General features: G+C 36.5%; 1 protein-coding gene across 2 annotated transcripts in view; it reads right to left on the reverse strand.

The window, feature by feature from the left end:
- The window catches only part of glcci1a (glucocorticoid induced 1a), a 294,096-nt gene that overhangs the window by 230,692 nt on the left and 38,392 nt on the right, over positions 1 to 25,012 (reverse strand). For both annotated transcript variants that reach the window (XM_028817035.2, XM_028817034.2), the window contains exon 2: positions 11,883 to 12,034. In XM_028817035.2, coding sequence (XP_028672868.1) covers positions 11,883 to 12,034 — 152 coding nt within the window. The remainder of the gene's footprint in view (positions 1 to 11,882; positions 12,035 to 25,012) is intronic.

Below are 25,012 nucleotides of genomic sequence, written 5' to 3' on the forward strand. Positions count from 1 at the left end.
AAATTTAATATTAACACATTGTTGGCAATTTACCATGCTTCCTGACCCAAAGGAGTTGTTAGTGATCTTGGTATTGGCATATCTTAAGAGAAAAACAGAAAATTACAATCTTGTGGCTTGCCATATTAAATCTATAAAAGGATAAAAAGCAGTGATTTGTTATGAATGACACAATATATATTTATATTGTTTAAATAAATGCTTTGAAATTAATTTTTTACTATAAAGTATTTCAGTTGTTATTTTTATTGTAACTGTACATTAAAATGAAGGACTCTTTTTAGTCTGTTTTTGACTATTCCTTTCCCTCTAATACATGAAAATTTGTTAATCAAACTACTCATGAGAATTGACATTGTACTTTACCCTAAATCTGCAGGTATCTGAAAAAAACAAAGAAAATACTTAAACAAATAACAAAAATTGTGGTACTTAAGGTAACTGAGCAATTAAAATTCCAATGTTGGGGTCCAAATGGAGTACAGGGATCTGTAATGATGAGGTCTGCATGAAAAAAGGATATTTCAGGAGACATTCTTTTTTTCTGCAAGTAGGACAGAAACCCTCTAACAGAAAAGATCTCTAAATAACAAAGCTTAACACCTTCAGTATATGATTGCAGTAGAGTTCATATCACAACACAGCAGCCAAACTCTGACTTACCGAGTCTCAAATCTTCTTGGGTTTTACAGTCTCTTTTGGCAACAATTAAAGTACTGGTACTAGAAGAAGTGCTAACCATTATATATAGGGCAGTGGTGGGCAATGCTGACTTCTACAAGAATGAACATACAGTGAGACTGATGCACGCAAATGCTGAGCACATCCAGATGCTCATTTTTTAGGCTACTTTGGTTGATGAAAAGAGATCTCAGGAACTTTGAGACACAGTGATTACTGGAGCAGACAACCCATTCACCAGTGCTTCACAAAGAATTATATGACTAAAAAATGAGCTCATTCCCAGTGAGCAGTGAGTGTATTTTGCAACATTTTAAACAGCAATCATTAAAAATATCAAAAGATGGAATATTACATTAGACATCAGAATAAATGTGAAAATTATTGTTTTCTCTTGCATCATTGAACTTTGGATTTTTGTAATTCGTAATTGCTGTGATCACATTTAAAAAAATGTAAACTTTCTAGTGTCATTTTCAGGAGTTATGTTTTTGAAAAATTAAATGTTACTTTTGTAACCAATGTACATCTTGTATGATGAAGAATTATTTCATATACCTCTTGTACAGTTTCATACATATGCAGAGTCTATGTCAAGAAGCACAGAACCTTGTGGTGGCTCCAAGAAGAATATATTTATATTTATATTTATATTATATATATATATATATATATATATATATATATATATATATATATATATATATATAATAAATATATATATATATATATATCTTTTTGGCTACTCCAGTTAGGGGTTGATATAGCAGATCATCTTTTTCCATATCTTCCTGTCCTCTACATCTTGCTCCATTACACCCATCACCTGCATGTCTTCTCTCACCACATCCATAAACCTTCTCTTAGGCCTTCCTCTTTTCCTCTTGCCTGGCAGCTCTATCTTTAACGTCCTTCTCCCAATATATCAAGCATCTCTCCTCTGCACATGTCCAAACCAATGCAATCTCGCCTCTCTGACTTTGTCTCTCAACAGTCCAACCTGAGCAGACCCTCTAATGGACTCAGTTCTAATCCTGTCCATCCTCGTCACACCTGGTGCAAATGTTAGCATCTTTAACTCTTTCACCTCCAGCTCTGTCTCCTGCTTTCTGGTCAATGCCACCGTCTCCAAACCATATAACATAGCTGGTTTCACTACCATCCTGTAGATCTTCCCTTTCACTCTTGCTGATATCCGTCTGTCACAAAATACTCCAGACACTCTTCTCCACCTGTTCTACCCTGCCTGCACTCTCTTTTTCACCTCTCTTCCACAATCCCCATTACTCTGTACTGTTCATCCCAAGTATTTAAATTCATCCACCTTCGCCAGCTCTACTCCATGCATCCTCACCACTCCTCTGATCTCCCTCTCATTCACACACATGTATTCTGTCTTGTTCCTACTGACCTTCATTCCTCTCCTCTCTAGAGCATATCTCCACCTCTCCAGGGTCTCATCAACCTGCTCCCTACTCTCGCTACAGATCACAATGTCATCAGCAAACTTCATATTCCACACGGACTCCTGTCTAATCTCGTCTGTCAACCTGTCCATCACCATTGCAAATAAGAAAGGGCTCAGAGCCGATCCCTGATGTAATCCCATCTCCACCTTGAATGCATCAGTCACCCCTACTGCAGACCTCATCACTGTCACACTTCCCTCGTACATATCTTGTACCACTTTTACAGTACATACTTCTCTGCCACTCCCGGCTTCCTCATACAATTGAGGCACCCTGTCATATGCTTTCTCTAAGTCCACAAAGACAGAATGCAATGCATTCTGGTCTTCTCTATACTTCTATATGTGTATATATTCTACATATACAGTATATACACATACATACATACACTCACACACAGTCACACACACCCACTTACGTCTTTAACCAGAAAAAGAACCTTGGATAAGAGAACAGTACAGCGTGGAAATGGAAAAGGAAAATCAATCCTTATCTTTACAGTTTTATCAAAGCAAGTTATATCTAGCAGACTTGCCTTACAAAGATTCCAGCAAGAGATGTAAATGCAGTGGTATATATCACCATGAGCTGAGCTGAGAGAAGAGTGGCGAGTGAGAGTCAAAAACCATATGGGAGCTTGAGGCTCTCTTGGGATGTAGGGTAGGGCAGCGAGAAGAGAAGCACAGCACAGCACAGCACAGCTAATTACTAAGGAGCAGTGTAAGTTTGAAGCCACCCTGTTGTTGGTGGGAGTTTTGTTCTTTTCATAGGTTTTTTTTTAGGCCACAACTGCGAGAGCAGAAGAGGTGTTCAGATTAGGAAAGTGTTATATAATATATAGTCCTGTTCAGGACTATTAACCCATTATTCTGTTTGTGTGTACCAATTCTTACACCTCAGACTATTTCAAAATATTCCAGAATACCCAGCAATGCATCATTCCCTAAATAAAATATATAAAAACATAATCCAAAGACAGGCTGGCAGACCAAAGAATAATAATCAAAGGCTAAATACCAGTCAAAGTTATCATTCTATTTACATTAAATCTGAATGTGCAATAAAAAGACAAACGTCATCAACATAATAAAACAGGTCAGATGGGACATGTCATAAGGTAGGCTACATGCACCTATTATAAAATTTTACTTGTTTTCCTCAGTTTCAAACTTTGAAAGACACGTACCTCACAATTGTACTTGTAATACATGAAGATATTGATTGACTCAATTATTACTCAGCAGTCCCATTTGGGTTGCCAGTTAGTATGTGAAAAGTTAAAAAAAATTATAATGTAGTTAACAGATTCTTAGTTTCTTAACAAATCTAATTTTGCACATAGATGCATTTGCTGATTTATAATTAACATAGTCAAAGCAGAAAGTGAAATTTAGAAAATATGATGGCCCAAGTCAAGCAACAAAGAAAAATATGCCCTGGTTCATTAACAATGCAGAGGAAACTGCACAGGAAGTTGTGTTTTGCATTGGGTTAGCATATGAATATAAAATACGGTTTCAGCTATAAGCATAACAACAAGACACCTTTATTTCTGCCTTATCAGCTACAGTAACGTACTTCATATATCCAGTGTATATCTGGGCAACAGGGAGTTTGTACATCAACTCAATAATAAGTTAGACTATTCAGACTGAGAAATAAACACAGTCAAAAAAAAAAACTTCTTTGTACCATTAACATCTTAAAAAAACAGGACTTATATACTGATACAGCAATTACCACTACTAACTTATAGCACTATGATTCAATTCCCAGGTCAGTCGCCATCTATGTTGCTTTTGCACATTATCTCTGTTGGTGTGTTTTTTTTTTTTTTCTGGGTTCTTTAGACTCATCCCAAAATTCATGCATGTGGGAATAACTGCATCCGGCCTAATGTGGGAATGTGTTCGAGTGGTTGGCTTCTACCTTGAATCAACTGCTGTTGTGATAAGATCTGGCCTCTACCAATTCTGTAAAAGAAATGCAACTTAAGAAAATAGATAGAGAAATGCATGGAAATGTTTTGGTTTAATCATTTCTTGTTAGAAAAAATGTTTTAAAACAGCTAAAAAAATGTCAAAAAAATCAATGAAATATTACACTTTATTACAGAATGTTACAAAAAACTTTCTCTCTGGGTCTAACCACTGAAGGAGAAAGTCCATGTTCCCCTTTAAAGTCCATACTGAATTTACTCCTTGGTGTGAGAACAAGCTGTTAGATTAACTGGTGACTCTGGCTTGAGAGAGGGTTAATGAGTGTAACGTGTATGATCAGTGGCATCACCTTTATTTTAAGCAAGATGCGTCACAAAACTCAGATGTACCAAAAATAGTAAAAGACACTCAAGGTTGAGATGAACAGAGGAAGAACACAAGACATCTAATAAAACAGACAGCAAAACAAATACTCTGCTGCAACAAGCCTGATTGCAAAACATCTGGTTCTCCAATAATCAGGTGTAGTGGCTTGTCGATTTGTCTGCCATTCAGAGGGACTCAAACACTCTCCCCCTCACTTCCATCTATCTCCTAACATAATCATTCTGGCCACACTACATCCCAGCTTAAGAAGCCTTTTTTCTAACACATCCAATAACTCCAAGCTAAGTGTGTCAGAGGCAGAAATTAGACATTAAACCCTACGCAAAGGGCTACTTCCATGGCAATCCACCAAACTGCTTCCAGATTTAAGAAATCCTTTTAAAATACCTGAATGTTTGTTAGACGAGCTGTCTACATTTTGTTGCCCCTATTCTGAAATAACAGGATGGCAATCCTTGGTGACTCCCAGTACACAGCAGGATCTCTATGTACGAACTCTCAGTGGTCGACAACTATCAGACAGTTGGAATTTTCTTGGCATTTCACCCCACCCTTCGCTCTCACTTTACTGCAACAAGAGAATCTACTCCCAGGGTACCATATAAGCAAGTAATGCTTAGCATTCTCTGGTGGTACCGTTTTGCCCATAATGATATTTAGTAGCTCCACAGTCACCAGTGTGGACTCAACTTTTAAAATACTGCTTCTGATAGGCTAATCCTCTGTCTTGTGTCCCCCTCCTTAAACCCCTTTTGCCTTTCTGCTCCTACACCAGTAGCAGAATTTATCCTGGGCACTGTTACTATTAGGATAGGATCAGATACCTGAAATTCATCAGTGTCCACAATTTTCACAGACATGTCTTAACTATATCCATTCGGTTGTTAAATTATTGCAATTGGTGCTTATTCCTTTCATTTAGAAAGGTATGTTTAAGATTTTGAACAGTCAGCTATGTTATGGGTCTCTTAATTACATTTTTAGTAAAATAGTAAAGTCAATAACACGAAATACACATTTCTGCATATAAGATATTTAATTCAGTAGCAGATCTAACAAAATCATCATTAAATACCCATTGAGTTCCTTTGTTGATTTGAAGCTTTTGCTGCTAGGCTTAAAACAAATATTCAAATTCAGGAAAAAAGTATTGCTGTTTGTTATCTTCAGCCACACACTACTATAGGCAGCTCAATCTAATCTGTCCTACTAGACTGTAAAGACGTTCAAGTCCAAACTAAAACGTGATGATAACAAGCCCTGAACCAGAGTGGCACAGTCAGTATATCAGGCTTTATGCTACAATATATGTGAAAAGACACTACTGCATATGTTAAAAGATCCATAAGAGCAAGCTCTTAACATTAGGCCTGGTCTCTTTTAAAGTTTAGGGGTGCACTAACACTCTAGGCTGCTAGCAGAGTCAACAAATGCTACACTTTAACAGTTATATTTCATTGAACCCTACTGCATGCTGTATGTTGTCAAAAACCTGAGCAACACTGTGACAAGAAAAGGCTCACCCAGTTCTTCTTGGGTCATTATCCGAAAGGTTGGCATAACAAGAGAGATGAAAGGGCACTCGAAAAATGGTACCAAAACAAGAGTTAATTTGAATCCAGAAGAATAATAAGAAAATGCTATAAGCAGGACAGTAGTTGCTATAGCTTCAAGGTGCTCTAAGCAAGGTGTTTGAAGTCAAGAATATATCAGGTGAAATATTTTCAACTTTTATGCTGGTAGATATCTAAATTGCCAGTAAATGGAAAAAGTAAGACAGGACCAGCAACTTAAGAGTGCATTTGGGTTTTTAACAATCACATATTCCTCCTCTCATCTGAAACACAGATTAGATTGGGCACTGTAACAACTTTAAAAGCTTGCTCTGTCTTGTCAAGGGATAATGAAGGTCAGGGCTACAACAGTGTTTGAGGCCACAAGGAATTAATGACACATGATGAAGCATTTGGGGTGGGGGGGAAAAAAAAACACTCACCCATATTACTTTATCCATCTTCTATCTGTGTACTTTTAGAGATGGATATTAAGAAGCGCAGAGGATAGCTTCTTTTTAGGTTTGTGACTGATTTGAGGTGATTGAATAACAGTAAAAAAGAAGGAAAGAGAGTTTTAGGAATTAATTTAAATATGGTTATATTAAAAAATAGCACACAACCTAGGGACAGGGAGTCCAATCCTAAAATCCCAGTGGAACATTCGGAAGGAAAGACGGCCACCAACATCACCGCTGTGGGTGATCTCTCAGCCCTTGGCCCAATTGAAATGCTTGGCTCCATGAATACATATCTCTGATAACCTTTTAACTTTCTGCTATGAAAAGCAAAACTGGTCGCTAAAATGGCTTCCAAAATGCTCAAAGTTTCAATTATTCTAAGCACTTGTTGTCAGTGGAGGGACAGCATATTTAAAATCGTGTATATTTATGTTTAACTGATGTTATTTAGTCAGCTTGAACAGACTGCACTATTATATTTAAAATCTTAGGCTTCTGTTTACTGTATCACTTTACTTATTTATTTATTTTTTTACCAAATTGCAAAAGCAGTTTTAACCTGTTTGCTTACTTGGCTTTATTTTTAAGAAAATTATCAGAATTTGATATCAGGAGGCAAACCTGTATAAGATTAAAACCAATCTGTGAAAGAAGAAAAGCTGCAAACATGTATCAAAAGTCCTTGAAATGAGAATAAATAATTTAATCAATCTGTACAAGACGTTTTAGTTGTTAATCATTACTTGTTTAAAAATTACAATTTGTTTTTTATTAGTGTGTAATAATGTTTAAATATGTCAGGTTACAGTTATTGCTTGTAATGAATTTGCTCTTTCCCACAGTGTTTGAAACAAGTATTAGAGAAAATTGATTTGTATGACATCACAGGGAAACACCCTGTTATTATATTATGCCAACTGTTTTCATAGATGGCAATGATTAATCCAATTCAGGAGTATGTTTAGAAAAAAAAGTCTCAGTTTGTATCAGTCTTCCTACTAAATGAATGCCGTCTTTTTGTTAAGAATTGTACTCTTAAGAAATGGTTTGGGAAATTACAAATGACAAGCTTGATTAACACCAAACAAAAATGCAGATTTTTGTAACACAATATGAGAACTGCAAAAAAGCCTGCATTCATTTGAACAATAACAATGAAGTGAATTGACCTTCACCCCAAGACTTTGTCAAATTCTCACAATATGTCTCACCTTCTGTAACTAGGTTCAGTTCTTGTTTAACAGCATTTTTATCACAAATTTGGCTGGCTGGCAAGTGTTTGGCCATCATTTAGGAGTGCCCAGGTAAAATTTCCCCTTGCCAACTGAGTTAAGTATCCATCCATCCATCCATTATCCAACCCACTATATTCTAACTACAGGGTCACGGGGGTCTGCTGGAGCCAATCCCAGCCAACACAGGGTGCAAGGCAGGAAACAAACCCTGGGCAGGGCACCAGCCCACCGCAGTGAGTTAAGTATGTTTTATAAAATTTTCACTTTGTTCTGCTCATATTGGCTAACATTTATATTCAATGTAGTATACATTTTCAAAAACAGTTCAATAGTTAAGTGCAGAGTTTTTCCAAAAACTCATAAGCTGAGGAGGCCATAAAAAGTTAACATTAACCCCACCCTAATGAAATACATTTTATATAAGAATATACAAAATGTACTAGAGAGCTTACAAAAATGACATGTATAATCAGAGTACAATGTAACAGTTTCAAATCTGCTTATTCTAATTCAGGATGGTGGAGGGGCAGTCCATTACTATGATTAATCATGCAAACACCCCTACTCACACTTGCACACCTTAGTTGGGGGTTCCAAACTGGACCTTGCAGACCCATTTTAAAGGAAATGTAGGAAGAAAACTGGATAACATGGAGGAAAAGTCATGTTGGCATGGGGAGAACATGCCACCTCCACACTAAACTCAGGTTTCATTCCCACTATATGTGATGCAGCAGTGCTAACCTGTGCACCACCATGCTGCCCTGCACATATAATGCTATAATAGCATTAAAAAGCATACTGACTAGCCCACTGTTTTGCCTTCTTTGCAGACAGGAATGGCCATGTCATAATTTTTGCCACGTAATTTTAAATGTCAGGGCATGATAATAACCATATGAGCATAAACATGAACAAATGGTCCATATTAAAAGGTCAAACTCACACTACACAATTTAAAATATCTTTAGACAGTTTTACAACTTCTGATTAGGGCACTAATATCCAGGACCGGAGATGGATTACTTCACTTTAACCTCTAGCTGACAAGTACTTGTTTACAGCGCACATAACCTATGTAATTATGGATCCAAAAGCTGAACTGGAATCAAAACATTAGGTCATTTTAGAGAACATGGGATGAAGTGAACATATCTCACAAAGAGACTTAAACTATGGTAATTATAGAATCAAAGTGTAAAAGAGTAAATAAATAAATAAAAATAACAAAATCAAAGCAGTTCTAATGCAGCACAGTGATACTGTGGCCCTAAAGCTCCAGACTCCTGGGTTTAAATCTTGTGCCCAGTTTCTGTCTACATGGAGTTTGTATTATTACCCATGTATGTGTGAAGTTTTCTTTGGGTACACTGGTTTTCCTGCTGTATCTCAAAAATATGTAGGTTAGATTATATGTCAATGATTTATGCCTGTTTTGGCATTATGATGGATTGGCATCAGATCCAGATTTTGTGTCTTTCTTGTGTCCAATGCCATTGGAATAAGCACTGGTTCCCAGCAAACGTGAACTGGATAAACAAGCTACAAAATGAATGAATTGATGATTGAACCAGTTCTGGAACCTGTTTTAAAATGGCAGTGTAACTTAATCCAACAACATTTTGAAGGCAAAAGCCTAAAAACAAACACCATAAAAATCAGTAAGAGTGTTTGATTTAAAGCTGTTTGTCATGATCACTTGTAAAAAGTAATTTAGTATGAAATACCAAAACACTAAAAGAAAAAGGTCATAAAAATACAAATGAATTTTGTTAACAAAACAAAAAACAAACCATTCAAAGATTCCCATTTCACAGGACATTCCACATACTAGAAGCTCTGTAGCTGAACAGGATTTTTACTGAAAGCCATATTCTCATGTTTGTTTTATGTTTTTGTAACTTAAGCTTAACAAAAACTAAAAAGCAAGTTGGAATAAAAACATTCAAATCTCCATCAAATAATCCAGTTTTGAACTGGCCTTTCCATTTTTAGGGTCAGAGAGAGCATTCATCACAAAGCAGGAGCTAATACTGGATGAAACACCAGTTTATCACAAGTTAAACTTATTCATATGCCACACTCACTCACATTCAGCCAACTTAGCGTCAACAATCAGCCTAACATGTAGAGAATGCCCTTAGGTGATGGAAATTTCTGGGAGTATGAGGAGGTAATCCAGGCCTGGAAGGAAAGTGCAGATACTAGGCAGACAAGAATAAAGGTAGAGATCAATACCAGAATACTAAAGTTGTAAGGCAGAAGCACTAACCACCATGGCAGTGTAGCCTATAAAATATTTAACATGTTCAAAATTTTTGATTTGCTAAACAATCCATCCATCCATCCATTTGCCAACCCGCTGAATCCGAACACAGGGTCACGGGGGTCTGCTGGAGCCAATCCCAGCCAACACAGGGCACAAGGCAGGAAACAATCCCGGGCAGGGTGCCAACCCACCGCAGTTGCTAAACAATGATGCAAGTAAAATGTTTCCATGATTTGAGAAATAATAACATTCTCAAATCATCTTACTCTAATTTAAAGCCACACAGGGCTGGAACCCATCCTATCAGCAAGGTGGAAAAGCAGCCTTGCACAGGACAGTAGTCCACTGAAGGCATCACTAACAGCCACAGTGGTCCAATTTAGAGTCGTAAATTACATCAGCCTACACATCTTAAGGGGTATGTAAGAAAAACCAAAGTACCCACAGTAAACTTCAGGCAGACAGATGGCAAAAAAGCATGAGGCAGCAACAATTAACACTGCAGTATCTTACCTTCAGAAATATCAGAAAAAAATCTTAATTTTTAAGATTTAAACATACTAAAACATCCAGGAAGCATCCTGTCGCATATAGTTTTGGCTGTTGCTATATCGGTCCTGGCAAATGAGTTCCGCTCTTGGGTTGGTCATCAACTATGAAAAAAATTTCCTTTTTCTAACTGCTTTTGTCTATGTTGCCAAAGATATGCAGGATAGTTTGATTGTTGATTCTCTGTTTGTCTCATATAAGTGAGTATGCAATGTAACAGTATGACATCTCATCCAGTGTTGCTTCCTGTCTTGCTCTCAGTGCTACCAGGATAAACTTCAGCTCTCCAATTAATAAGAAAGTGAATTGATAAGCGAGTATGCACACACTTAACAAACTGTGTGTTTATAAAAAAGCAAAAAAACAAAACAAATGAGTAAAAAAAAAAAAAAAAAAACGGCGCACAGGTCATCATAATTGTGAAGATGTCTGAATTTTCATAAATGAATTTTATATTTTGTTTAGTTTAATTCATTTACATGTAGCTCTCTTCAAAGGGCACACAGTTAGACCACTTAGACAGTTTTACATATACTGTACAATACTTTAACTGAAATGCATGTTTGCATAAATACTGTAGTCCCACACCTATTTAAATGAATAGCAATGGTCATATTGTTAAATTTGGATTAAATGGAAAGAAAATCAAACTAACAGCAAATGTGAATAAAGGAAGACTGATCCAGTTGACAGCACAAGATATGAAGAAGGAAAGTTCAGCTCCTCAAGAAAATAAACCTCTAAGAGGTATACAATCCTCTACAACTAGGAAAGTCAAAGTATGCAGGACTTAGATCATATGGTTGCCTTCCTCACACTGCGTATTTCAAACTACAAGTTTGGAAATACAAACATGCTCATGCTGGGAAGGTAATGGAGGGAATACAGACAATATTTTTACAAAGTGACAAGCATACCAGACCAACAGTTACCCTTTACCACACTTCCTCTAACTTCACATCTGCCTTTTTCTAATATGACCCAGCTAATATTTTCCTGACAAGGTCTATCAACATCTCCATTACATTTTCTACCAAGGCAAAGCCCCAATGACCATCAAAGCATATCGTTTTTTGGTACACTCAGAATGCCATATGCTATTTATCTCTGCACTGACCTAGTCCTAACCTCATAAAAAATAAATAAATAAACAGCACACTATGTCAATAAAACAAAGCAAAAAAAAAAAACTACATACCAAGAAAGATGCCAAAAGTTATCTTAAAGGAGTGTGATAATATTTGAAAAACTAATCCGGATGTGAGCCACAGGCTCATGACAGCCCACAAATGCAACACACTGAAGGCCATTCACTTCATGCACAAAAAATAATTTTACCTGAGTTGCTTTATCTTTCATGCATGATGGGTAGTGCACATGGGGATCACGAGGCCACTGTCCAGTGAGGTAAGTTCCTGTTATTGTATCCAGGGAAGATGTCCGTCTGATGGTGTTTGAGGTTCGGATTTGCTGTGGTTTGGATCTCTCAACTGTAAAAATTAAGAGAAAAATCACTTTAGTACAGATCTTGCATAACTGTTTACCAGATTCTGAGTTAATCCCCTTGAGACACCACATTCCTGATGTTAATTACCATTAACCCTCACATGTTATATGATCAGGCACCCACAAGGACTGTTGAGCATTGAATTACCATTTTACTCTAAGTTCTGCAATTCCCTACTAATCTGTACTATTCTCTGCTGTCTTTTACGGTTCTTCTGTGGTGTCAATCTGCACCACCGCTACTTGGTCAAGGTACAATGCTGCCCCCTGTGTTTATGGATTGAATGACGGGTGTCCCAGATGTCCTCATGACTCTCATCATCAAGTTCTTCCTTGTGAAGCCTGTAAACCATGAGGACTGATTTAGAACATCTATGTTAGGTAGAACACCCAGTTGGAGGGCTGAGTGGTTTTTTTGGCCTTGGAACCCCTGCAGATTTTGTTTTTTCTCCACACTAGCTGGAATTTTTGTTTGTTTTGTTTTTTCTGTCCTCCTGGCCATTCAATCTTACCTTTTTCTTTGTGACATACTATATTATTATATATTATTGCCTAATCTTGATTGTTTATGTTTTATATTAACTTCCTTTTATATAATTTTGTAAAGCACTTTGATCTACATTACTTGTATGAAAGTGTGCTTAAATGTTGTTGTTGTTGAAAATCGCCAAAACTTGCAAAATTGGCATTTAGACATGTAATCAAAAGCATACATCTTACTTAGCCAAAGGTCAATTCATATAGGCATCTCAAAAGGTAGGTGTGTTGTCAATTCTCACTACCTAGTCAGACGATTAGCTGTTTCTCTTTTCTAAGAAGAGAATAATTTAAAATTATTCTCACTTTCAAAGATAAAAGCAGTCATGCAAGTTTGGTTTCCTTTATCAACAATTAATTGTAAAGAAGTCAGATGTCTGCAATGAAAAATTAGGCAACAAAAGGAAATGTCCTTCCTCTTTATTATGCTTTATACAAGCCGGTTAAATAAATAAAAATAATCTTTAATAAAATAAAATTTACAGATATTAAATCCTATGATATACACATGAAGTATAAAAATAAAACTGCAACATACATTTAGTTTAATACTGTATATGCAAGTGTCATTTTGGTATTTTTTAAATATTTTAATATGTGGCAAAAAGTGACATTTGGTAAAAAAAAATTGGAACTTGGAATTATGAAGCACTGCAAAAAGGAAGGGAAGGTTGTCTTAACCGGGCCCAGAGTCAGTTTTTACAGATCTTTATTCATGCTTATAACCATAACTGGAAGTTCTTATCTTGGTATTTTAATTATACATCCAATAAAATTTAATGAAAAGAACTAAAGGACTTTTCCAATCAATTTTCCAATCCCTTTGCTGTGTAAGCCTAATGTTTAAAGTCCATAGGCATATTCTAGAAAGAGCTGCTAATGAATAAAAGTACATTTTGCTAGCTGCTGTTCTGTCTGAAACAACAGAGACAATATTGATTCAGGACCAAAACTACAACTGAACAGTATTCAGACCACTGCACATATTTCATATTTGCTGCCTAAAATCTGGCAGCCCAAACATGCTGGAATGCCGGAAGAACATTTCACATTTGGTGCATGCAAAACATATTGAAGAGATTCACACAAAGAAATTAAATCAATTCGATCCATCCATCCATCCACCCATCCACTTATTTCATAAAAAGATAAAGAAATAGGTAATTTATAGTAAGCAAGCAAGTCACAATTAATGAAATACAGACATATTTTTTGTGGCAACATAAAATAATTAACTGACAACTTTCCAAAATCTGCTCCATTACAGGGTCATGGAGACACTGGCTGCATCAGGCACAAGGCAGGATCCAACTCTGGATAGGATGCCAGTCCACTGCAGGGCACACTTATACAAAAGTACTTACACATCCATCTTTAAGATGGGGAGGAAACCACATCTCCAGGACAAAATCCACAAGAACATACAGAGAACAGCCAATGTGCACATAGGCAGAAGCCAAGCCAAGTCTAACTGTGCCAATACAAAATAAACACTATCTTCTTATACGCTACCATGGCTGTCCGTTTGTCTATCCAGGATTTTAAATCACCTGTAGCTCACAAACCGTTTGACCTGAAATTTGGTACACATATACTACGCGACCTCTACTGTCTGCCTTTGGGGTGGTGATTTTTATTACTCTTTTTATTTTATTTTATTTTATTATAGAATCAACTCTTGGCAGCGGCCGTGCAGCGCATGCGTACGGGTGCCGTTCTCATCCCTACCACCTTCGCCATCACTTTCTCTACATCTTCATATCTTAAATCATTCTTGAGGCAGATAGAACACTTAAGTGCCTGCTTATGTGAAAAATTAAGAAAAACGTACTAAGTAATTGCAACACAAACACTGACTTAATCAGTTTTAATAAGAAAAGATGATGACGGAAGATGAGAAGAAGCAGGCCGCTAGTGTGGAGAAAAGAAGAGCTGCTCAGGAAGCAGCAAGCACATCAACCTCTGAGAAAACAAATGATAAACATACAGAGAAAGAGTATGAAAACTATAAGTCAAGTGTATTCACTGCACATTATCGTGCAGTCCGCCATTACTGGTACCACCATAAAATAGATCAAGTGTGCAAAATTACCTGAATAACCTATTTCTGTGTGCAGTCATATTAGTTTGTATGAATTTAGAACTAAACCTATACCTTTGTAAATTTCCTTGGTAAAAAACTTAACTATTTGTGAAGCTTCTTGTTGAGTTAGTGAATTTCAAGGTAGAACTCCTAAAAACCATCCAGTGAGCAGTGAAATGAATGAACACATTAAAAAGCAAAAATGAATACAAAAAAGTTCCTGATTTTTCTTACAAATATAGTCTTCTGTGTCCTCAAATGATGGTAGGTACCACCAAGTCAATACATTATTCAGATGCTGACTCTGTATGGCGGCACGGTGGCGCAGTGGGTAGCGCTGCTGCCTCGCAGTTGGGAGACCTGGGGACCTGGGTTTGCTTCCTGGTCCTCCCTGCATGCAGTTTGCATGTTCTCCCCGTGTCTGCGTGGGTTTCCTCCAGGCGCTCTGGTTTCCTCCCACAGTCCAAAGACATGCAGGTTAGGTGGATTGGCAATTCTAAATTGGCCCTAGTGTGTGCTTGGTGTGTAGGTGTGTTTGTGTGTGTCCTGCGGTGGGTTTGCACCCTGCCCGGGATTGTTTCCTGCCTTGTGACCTGTGTTGGCTGGGATTGGCTCCAGCAGACCCCCCGTGACCCTGTGTTCGGATTCAGCGGGTTGGAAAATGGATGGATGGATGGATGACTCTGTATGTTGGACAACAAATGCAATTATGAAACTGAACACATTAAATAATACTACAAAAGTTACAGCCTTTTCTATAAGTGATGATGATGCAGTGTGCAGCTATTAAAGTCAAAATTGTACCTTTGCAGTAACAAGGTAAATTGTCAACAAATACCTTCTCGCAGGACATCATTAAGTAAGACTTGTTAGGTAAAGCTTGACCTTATAAGAATATGTCATGGAGAGTCCGTCAACTGATACATGAATTTAGAGTTTATTGCCTGACCATACACAACACTCACATGATGAACTCTGCCTGGGCCTGATATGTTCTTAAATTATCTGTTACATACTCTAGGACACCAATTGTTAATATTGTAAGGCAAGACCCTGTGTTCAGATGCAGTGGGTTGGAAAATGGATGGATGGATGGATGGATGGATGGATGGATGGATGGATGGATGGATGGATGGATGGATGGATGGATGGATGGATGGATGGAAGATTAAGAAGGCCAGGAAATTGAAGGAGGAATAGATGACACAGTAGCATTTAATTTGCTAAAGGTGGTGACAAAAAAGGTAGAAGATTCCCAAAACCATTAAACATGTAGGTAAGCAAAAGGTTCACAACAACAAACTAAACTTTTGAGAGCCTGTACTAACAAAAATTCTGGGGTGAAAGATGAGCATTTTAAGAATATAATGCAATAAAACTGACTGGGATGACTTATCATGACATGAATTATCTGATATATAACATGAAAAAACATATGTTCTTGAAAAATTGTGTATAAACATAACAAAAGAATAAAACAGCACATTATCACTTTTGAATTATGTAAAAGAAAATCATCAAATACACAAATAATTTTAATTATATCATTGACAATATTGTGAACATAAGCAAAACTCATAGACTGATGAAATACTGAAGTATCACATATTGCCCTAAATAAGCATTCTGTGACACAAGATGAAAATATTGATCTTTTAGGTATGTATTCAGACCCTCTGGAAAGTTTCTAAGTTTTTAACATTTCTATCTGAAAATAGTTAACAAAATACTCATGCTAAAATGGTTTAATAACAAAAGCATTCACGTTTGCATAAATATTCATACCTCACACATTAAGAATTGGTGGAGGCACTACAGTTCTACTCAAATATCCAAGAAGATTTTCTCCATTTTTCATATGTATGTTTCAATTAATACTTGACCAATGACCTTCTTAAATAAAGGCATTTTAATCCTGAACGTGTCTCTTTTAATAGTACACAGGCAATAAATCTACTGTATCACTTGCCAAGGAAAGAACTTGGAGTTACAATATCACAAGGCCGAGTATCTTTTCAAGTGTCTGCAGATGTGGAAAATGATACTTGTATAATTTATTTGTAACATGTAAACTGAGTGCCTGTGCATATCTGTAAGACACTGTATCAACATATAGTCAGAAGAAGTGTGATCACTTAACTACCTTTAACGGGACTAGACTAAAGGGAACATAGGAAGGCGTGATGGAAATGGAAAAAAAAGTGTAACATATCTTGTTTGTTTCTGCCTCCCCAGCCTTGAAATCACAGATTTGGAAACATTGTAATGCCAGGTTGACTTTGCCTACTGTTGTAGCCAAAAAGGGCATAAGTATCCCATCATTCAACAGTCTGATAATAAGATAGGACAAAGGACAGACGCTTACAAGACAAAAAGAATATGAGTGCCACAGTGTCTTGTGGTCATGTACTTGGAATTTTTGCCCAAAACTTTGACTCCTGTGGGTGTCTTGCCATTTTACTTTTACATTTATATTAGATATACACACACACATTTTACATGTGTACACAAGGGATAATTTTATGGGTCTTATAGTTGCTGACCCATTTCTCAATCTACCCTTAGGTCTGCCCCACTTTTAACTCCTCCCCTTTTGGGGCAATTCAGAGAGCAACTAAGGTCAACAACACTTAGAAGACCAAAGCACTAGAAGATACATGGCTGATCCCATCTGTGTATTTTTTCAGCTTTACAATATTTTTTCTATCATTCTTGCCAAATAGCACTTAGGGGCTTTTCCTTTTTGGAACCTCACCCCTTAGAATGTCTACTTATCTTCTTTTCTTTTACCATATATAACTTTATTTTTGGCATTGAACTGTGGAAAAAAACTGTAGAAATATTAACACAAAAGTGTTAACTAAAAGTACCTTATCATCAGGCTTGTTGTACGATATAGATTCAAAAAGTATTCAAAGTTGAAAAAATGTTCCGGCTGTCACCTGCAGAATGTAAGTGTTCTGTGCAATGCCATATACTCGTAGTGGCACTGTAATGTGTCCTGAAGTACACAGGTCATTAAAGGAAAGAATAAGCCCTCAGCCTAGGGGGTGTTAGCTTTGTCCTACCATTTAGTTAAACCACCAACTTGAATAGGTGCCAAGCAATAAGTGTTAGTGCTGATTCAATCAGGATTAATTAAAATGATTTAGCGATTGGTAGGAAGGTTTGTTGGGGGGTGGCGGCGGGTGTTTTGTGAAGCCCAGAAAAAAGAAAAAGAGGGACTTTGGCTTCAGCTAATCACAGACTTCCCATTGTTTAATTTCCACTTTATATTTAGCCCCAAGGAAAGACTGTAGGAAGCAAAGAATACTACAACTGTGGTTTTCATACTTTTAGTTTAAAGTTTTTATTTTAGTGAAGAGTATTTTTTTCAGTATATACCATGTGCAACTTCAATGCCACAGTGGGGGTAAATTTTCTTTGTGGTTCCATCTCTGATCTTTTGTGGACTAGTCTGTTATTAAATGATATTTCTATTTGTATACAATTTGTATTTAATTTAATACTAGTTTGTCACTGTGAAAAACTAAATAAAAACATCCAGTGATTTGAACTAACATAAGGGTGGATACAGGACTGTATTGTGGAGACACCAATGCATAGCCAAAGTGTGTCAGTGGAAAGTAATTTTATTTGGAGAAATATAGGGAAGAAAACCACAAAATTGTTCAGTAATCCTACCATGCAGTGCTGCTGTAAAGTGTATTCTTAAGGCCACTCTGCAGTGCTTTCTTGTGAAGCCAACAAATGTATGGTTAATTTAAGACAAAAAATACTGAATACACAAAGAACAATGTGGTGGGACAACCAATTCATAGATGTAATGTATAATGAGGACAAAATGTAATATTTAAAGTGCATTATTACAGGGAATTTCTCATTTGGTACTGGAAAGTCCTTCAACTCCATCAATGTGTAAAACAAAAAAGCCATTGAGATTGCTTTTAAATGTACACTTTGCTGTGACTGCCTCCATTTGAAGAGAGGAAGGTTGGAATTTCCCTGTTATACATTACAGTATATGATTTATCACATAATTCATTTTAAAAGATGTTACAAGATACCAGAAAACATTTTGAACCAGCTTAATCACATTTTAGAACTGCAATACACCAGAACCTATGACACCACTGCCAAATGCAAAAACTAAAACCACCCTAGGAGTGGCACCAGTCCATCTCAGGGCACACTTATACACATCAAGCCATTTAAACCTGTCAATTAACCTAACATACACATCTTTTAGTTGAAAAACTGACATACCTGAGAAGAAAAGCACAACAGCTTTGCAAAATTTGCAAACTCTTTACAGACAGTAACAAGGCTTAAATGTGACCCCAGTTTCATGAATGGTAAGGCGGCAACACTCACCATTATACCACCATGCAAAAGGTCTACAACAAAACAACACATATTTTTTTTACAAATTTGCCTAAGACTATATCTGCTGGTAAAATTTTTCAATACAAAAAATAAAAAAAGAAATTAAAAAAATATATACTGTAAATCTATCTTTTTAAAAATTTTCCAGTTAGAGTTAGAGATTCTAGTTAACTGGATTTCAGCATATTGGAGAAAAAAAAGTCAAGCACATTTTTAAAACAAAAGTCTCACAACTGGACACAATCTGAAGACATGTTTATTTTAATAAACAATTGTTATCCAGAAAAAAAAAACATCTTAAATTCCACCCAGCTTTATTAAGAAATGTCATCTTATTGCCATATATAGGGTGGCATGGTGGTTTAGCAGTTAGCGCTGCAACTCAAATTCATAAGAGTCTGAGTTAGATTCTTAACTCAGTCAATTTCCTTTTGTCTGTATAAGTTGGCTCTGGGTACTCTGTTTTCCAGGTTAACCCAAAAATGCCTAGCTGGTGACAATAAATTAGCATAAATTAGAATTACATGGAGCTCTATTTAAAACAAAATCAGAAAAATGGAAAAATAGGATAGCAGTCCAGTTTTCTTCCTATCTCCACGTTAGGTTCTTTAGAGACACTCACAGTTTTATAGTCCGTGATTTGAACCCTGGCCTGATCACTGTTTATGCAAAGTTTGCACAGTGCTGCCTGTATACTATACGTGTAGGTGTTTTTAAGCAAACTCTGTTTTTCTTCCCCACATCCTAAAGTGTGTGTGGTACACTGACTAGAAATTTAAAACTTGCCCAGTGCGTGTGAGAATGCCCAGTGATTCAACGGTGAGCACTTCAGGGATGCAGTGCTTCTAGGATAGATTCTGGCCCCTAGGATCCTGAATTGGATTAAGCATGTTAGAAAATGGATGGATATAATATTCAGATAATTAGGATATAAATTCATTTAGGTAAGAAAACCTCAAAGAAAGTAAAAAATACCTCTGCTACTCTCTCTCTGTCTCATCAGACACTGTACTTTAACAACCTAAATTAAAAAAGAATGATGAATGACTCAAGCTGCAAATCTCAAGCCAACACTTCAGTTTTGAAACAGTGTTTCAGTGTATCCAGATTAGTCAGTAACATAATGCCAAATGGAACTGCATTTAAGTATGATAGGAAGCTTATTGGCCTTCTAATAATATTAACTCCATCGACGGCCTGGGCAAGCTTAAATAACCTTCAAGGCTTGCTGAACATTAAGCCCTGTGGTGGGAGCAAGTGAGCGTTTTACAGTTCACAATTGATTTTTTGGCTTTGTATTTCACGTTTGAAAGCAGCAATCAATAAATACCTTCTGATGAAATTAGTTAGACTTCTTAGAAGTGACCACTGTAATAAGAATTCAACAGTGACATTTAGGGCTTTTTCCTTTATCTTTTATTTAATGCATATGCAATAGGTGCAACAACAATCAAATCAGGCATAGTGAACTGGGCTTTGATGCACAAATCTACATTCATATTTACTTACTTGGCTGACGCCTTTATCCAAAACAACTTACAACATTTGAGATCAATTGGCTACATTTCTTTTCTTTTTCCAATTGGAGCGCAAGCAGGTGAAATGACTTGCTCAGGGTGACGGAGTGTCAATGGCAGGATTCGAATCCACAACCTTGGGGTTTGAGGTCCAAAGCCTTAACCACTGCACCATACTACCTTGCGTTTTATTCAGGAGGCTCAAAAACATTCCTGTGCGTTCATGTTAATAGAGAATCAAAAAAGGCAATTCATTCTTAAAAAACTATATACATTGCAGAGGTGCTGGCCTGGTGCCCAGAAGTGTACAAATAAGGGCACTGTTAGGTGCAGACATTTATGTAAAGGCTTCCAAGGTTCACATACTGTTCAGTGCACACTACCTGTCCTCCAGACTAAAAAGGCAGATTCTAACTGTCCTTAATCTAGTAGTTTAGGCCTTCCTTCAGTCTCCTTTTGATAGCCTTGATCATTTTGGTGCATTTATTACTTCCAAGGTACTATTTAAATATTGAGTATACCTCTCCTTTTTACTTGCAGTGGTACATAAAGGGATCTTCCTGCCATCAGTATGCATATCTTATTAGTACAATCCTTGCTGGGCCAATCGACTCATATTGCTCTATTCTGTTATAAATGAAGAATCCAGCTCTGATAAAAACACCAAAAAAGAAAACAAATATTGTTTACTTTCATATATAGATTTTTCCAGCTTGAGGCTATAGGTTGAGCTTAATTATCAAGAGCACTGAGAGGCCCAAAAGTACGGATGATTATATGCATAAATATAACCTCACTAAAAGTACCAAAATTAATATTAAAAGTCCTTAAATGCAAAGCCACTTTTGCTACAAATAACTGTTCAGACTTTTTAAAATGATCATGCCGGAGAGAAGGGAATCTTCCAGCTCTTCTTAAGAAGTGAATATAATACATAGTTTGTAGTGTGCAAAGCATCAGAAGCCAAGAGTTGCTGTGCCGGTTAGTTGGGTCAATAGTCAGCATCACGAGGAGGATGAGAAAGCATGGAAAAACTGAGTCGCAGAAAAAGATCAGAGACAGCTCTGCCTCAGACATCTCACTGCTCTATCCTGCTCTTCTGGATTATTTTCTAAAAATGAAAATCAGGCTGCAGTTACTAATATCTCTTGATGATTTTTTTCTTTTAGGATGGCAGTTCTTTGCTGTTGGTTAAGAACAGATTTACTTAACTGCATAGTAAATCAAAATGTCCTAGAGAAAACTACAGTACAAGCAAAAGTTCTTTCATGCATATTTCTTAATTTTATCCATCCATCCATTCATTTTCAAGACTGCAAATCCTGAGTAGGGTCACGGAGACGCTGCAGCCTATCCCAGCGTTTATTTATTTATTACTAATACAGTTGATTCTAAGAGCTATTCTTAGTGCCAGTCTTGGCTACACTGTACATAGAAAGACAGTTCCAAATATACCATTAGGACAGTATAACAAAAAGCTTCAGCTCAAATAATTTGCCATGTGGGGTGAGAAAATTATATCCAGTAAACATGGAACCTGAGAAGGAAGATCACCAAAATGGTGCAAGTGAGCAAGTTACATAAAACTGCAACACAGTTACAGATCATATTTCCATGACTTTATGAAAACAAAGAAAATCTCAGGTAGTTTATATTTTTCTTATAGCTATTTCTCTTATTAAGACTCAAAGAATCCACTTTTCATATCATTAAATAGTAAAATAAAATGTACCAATCATTACATTGTGATGTGCAGTAGTTAAGTTGGAATACTTCTGTTTAAAGACATCAATAACGTAAACACAGCAAAATTCTTCCAAATAAACGGGGAATTATTTATGTGAAGAAACCAGTGGAAATTCAGGGGAAGTGCATTTAAGACTGAAGGCAGGAAGTGCTAAAGAGTTGTGGGAATCTGGAACACACTGCCAAGTCATGTAGTTAAAACCGAAACCTTTCACAACCTTCAAGAAGTATCGGAATAAGATATTTAGAAAGCTTAGCTATTAGCGAGACAAACAAGCTTGAACAACTCAATGGTTTTTCTCTCAAATGTCAACTTCCTTTTGTTCTACTATCTTTTTACCTCCAATACTTGTACAGTCCTCAGCAAATCAACTTAGTATAACTAGATGGTAGTTTAGCTTCTTTTACAATACCAAAAGCAGTAAAATCTGAATTTGTATAGCCACCTGCTGGTATAATTTTCAGAAAGGCAATTAAACTGTAACAGAGGGTCTGTACCCCATGTTGGAATGCCAGAAGTAGTGTGTGCCCACATCTGCATATGATCTTGTTCAAATGATAATCTCCCTTTGACAGTTATCAGTGGATCTACAGCATTACCAACAGATATACTGAGAAGTTGGGTTTTAAAGATACTGCATACATTCTGGTACCCATTTGCATATAACATGGACTAGTACAGGTAATCCAGTTCAATTTTTTTTATTTTTAGTATACAAATATCAAAAAAATTAATCACTCTACTTTTGTGGAAAATTTCTAATTCTGTCTGAGTCTGAGGAATAAGGCGTTGCAACCCAATAAACACTTTGTTTAAAGAAACTACAGTATACTAATCTGAAAATGTGAAGAACATCTACAAGGTTCAGGAACATTAAATCTGGCATACTTTATAATCATTTAATCTTCTCATTTGCATATCCATTCATCCATCTATTTTCTGATCCTGCTTAATCAAGTTTTAAGGTCACACATCCTACCCCAGAACAAACCAATCCTAGACAAGTACTCAAAGAGTTCATGTACATACACACGTACACACAAATATATACACAATCACTCAGGCCAGTTATGGGTTGGCAATAAACCTAACCTGCACATCTTTGGGATGTAGAAGGAATACTGGAGAACAAGGAGAAACACCTATGCAGACATAAGGAAAATGTGCCCAGGCTGCAATTAACAGATGCACAAACAACTGGACCACTGTGTCACTCTTTTTTTTATATTTCCTCTATCCATTTAAAATTCAAGTGTTGGATGGAGGGAGATGCTACTACAGAATTTAGTAAAAGGATGAAATCAAACCTGTATTGGACACAGGCCTTAGGAGCCTCAATTACTGTAAATATTCCACATCTACATTATAATCAATTACAATTTACCCATTTTGAATAATTTATTAAGAAGTTTGATGTTGCAAAATTATTATTAATTACTCAATTTTATTTGTTAGTCCTTTCCGAATAGCTTTGAATCTGATCATTAAGAAACTGGATGCTAATGTCATGATCACCTTTTGCTATGTTGCTTCTGACAGTGTCTTCTAAAATTAGAAACTCCTGCTTTCCTCCTATTGTTACAATGTTCCACTAGAATAAGTGGCTCAATACACATTTTCCAAACTAAACTGAAGTATTTTTTTTTCTATTTTTCCTTTAATCATCCCATGTGGATGCAGTGTTCTCTGCCAACCTATACTAATGGAAATCACCTTAGAAAATAAAACCTATTCAACAAAATAAGAACCTGGGAGAACACTTTTGATGACACAGAAGTCTATTGTCCCTTTACTTCCTTAGTGACTGTGTGCCCAAAGACACACAGAGTATATCACATGCTCTGAAAGAAACAGAAAGAAAATATAACCAGTCACACTGTATGTGATTTTTTTCAGAAATATTCAACTTTCTGCATGTTACACTTAAATGCTTCTTATAAAAGCACTCAGGCATCTTGAAAATAAGTGTCTTACTGAGGAAAAGAAGTAAACATGGTCAACATTAATTTCAAGTTGATGTACTGGACTGCACAAAGCATCTAAGTCTATCTGCTGACCACAAATTCATACATTTTATTATATAGCTAGTAAAAAGTCAAGTTTTCTAATTACGTAACTTCCTACAAATATAAGTTCTGAAAAATAAACTATTTATAAAGATGTTGAAATCCATTCTCAAAACCTCATCATCCCTGTTTATTGTAACTGTTGCTTTAAACAACTAATATAGTGCCAATGCACAAGAAAACAAAAGTAAAAACCCTTAATCACTATTCTACAGGCACTGTTAATGACTAATCTATTCTAGACTACACATAGACACTGTAGTTTTGCCTGGATAAGTTAACAAGTCAGTGCATAACACCATTTCCTTGGCACAACTCACTGTCAATGAAACCCAGGCAAGGTATAATGACCATTGTGCAGTATGTAAGAATTTATTTACTCATTACATAACTGCCTTCAACACGTTTGCTCACACTGAGATAGTTCTGTAATTTTGAGATGCATTCTTGTGCAATTATCTTCAGCTAGAAATACACAGACTTACAGACCTCCCTAGATCAATGTTCCAGGCCCCAGTAGCTCACGAGAACCAGCAATATTTGAACTACATGTGCTTGATGCTTAGCAGATGCTGGAGCTGTCAAACTTGTTCTTCATCCTATCACGAAAATGGATTCCACAGTCT

This window comes from Erpetoichthys calabaricus, chromosome 13 (genome assembly GCF_900747795.2).
Source record: "Erpetoichthys calabaricus chromosome 13, fErpCal1.3, whole genome shotgun sequence".
NCBI lineage: Eukaryota > Metazoa > Chordata > Cladistia > Polypteriformes > Polypteridae > Erpetoichthys > Erpetoichthys calabaricus.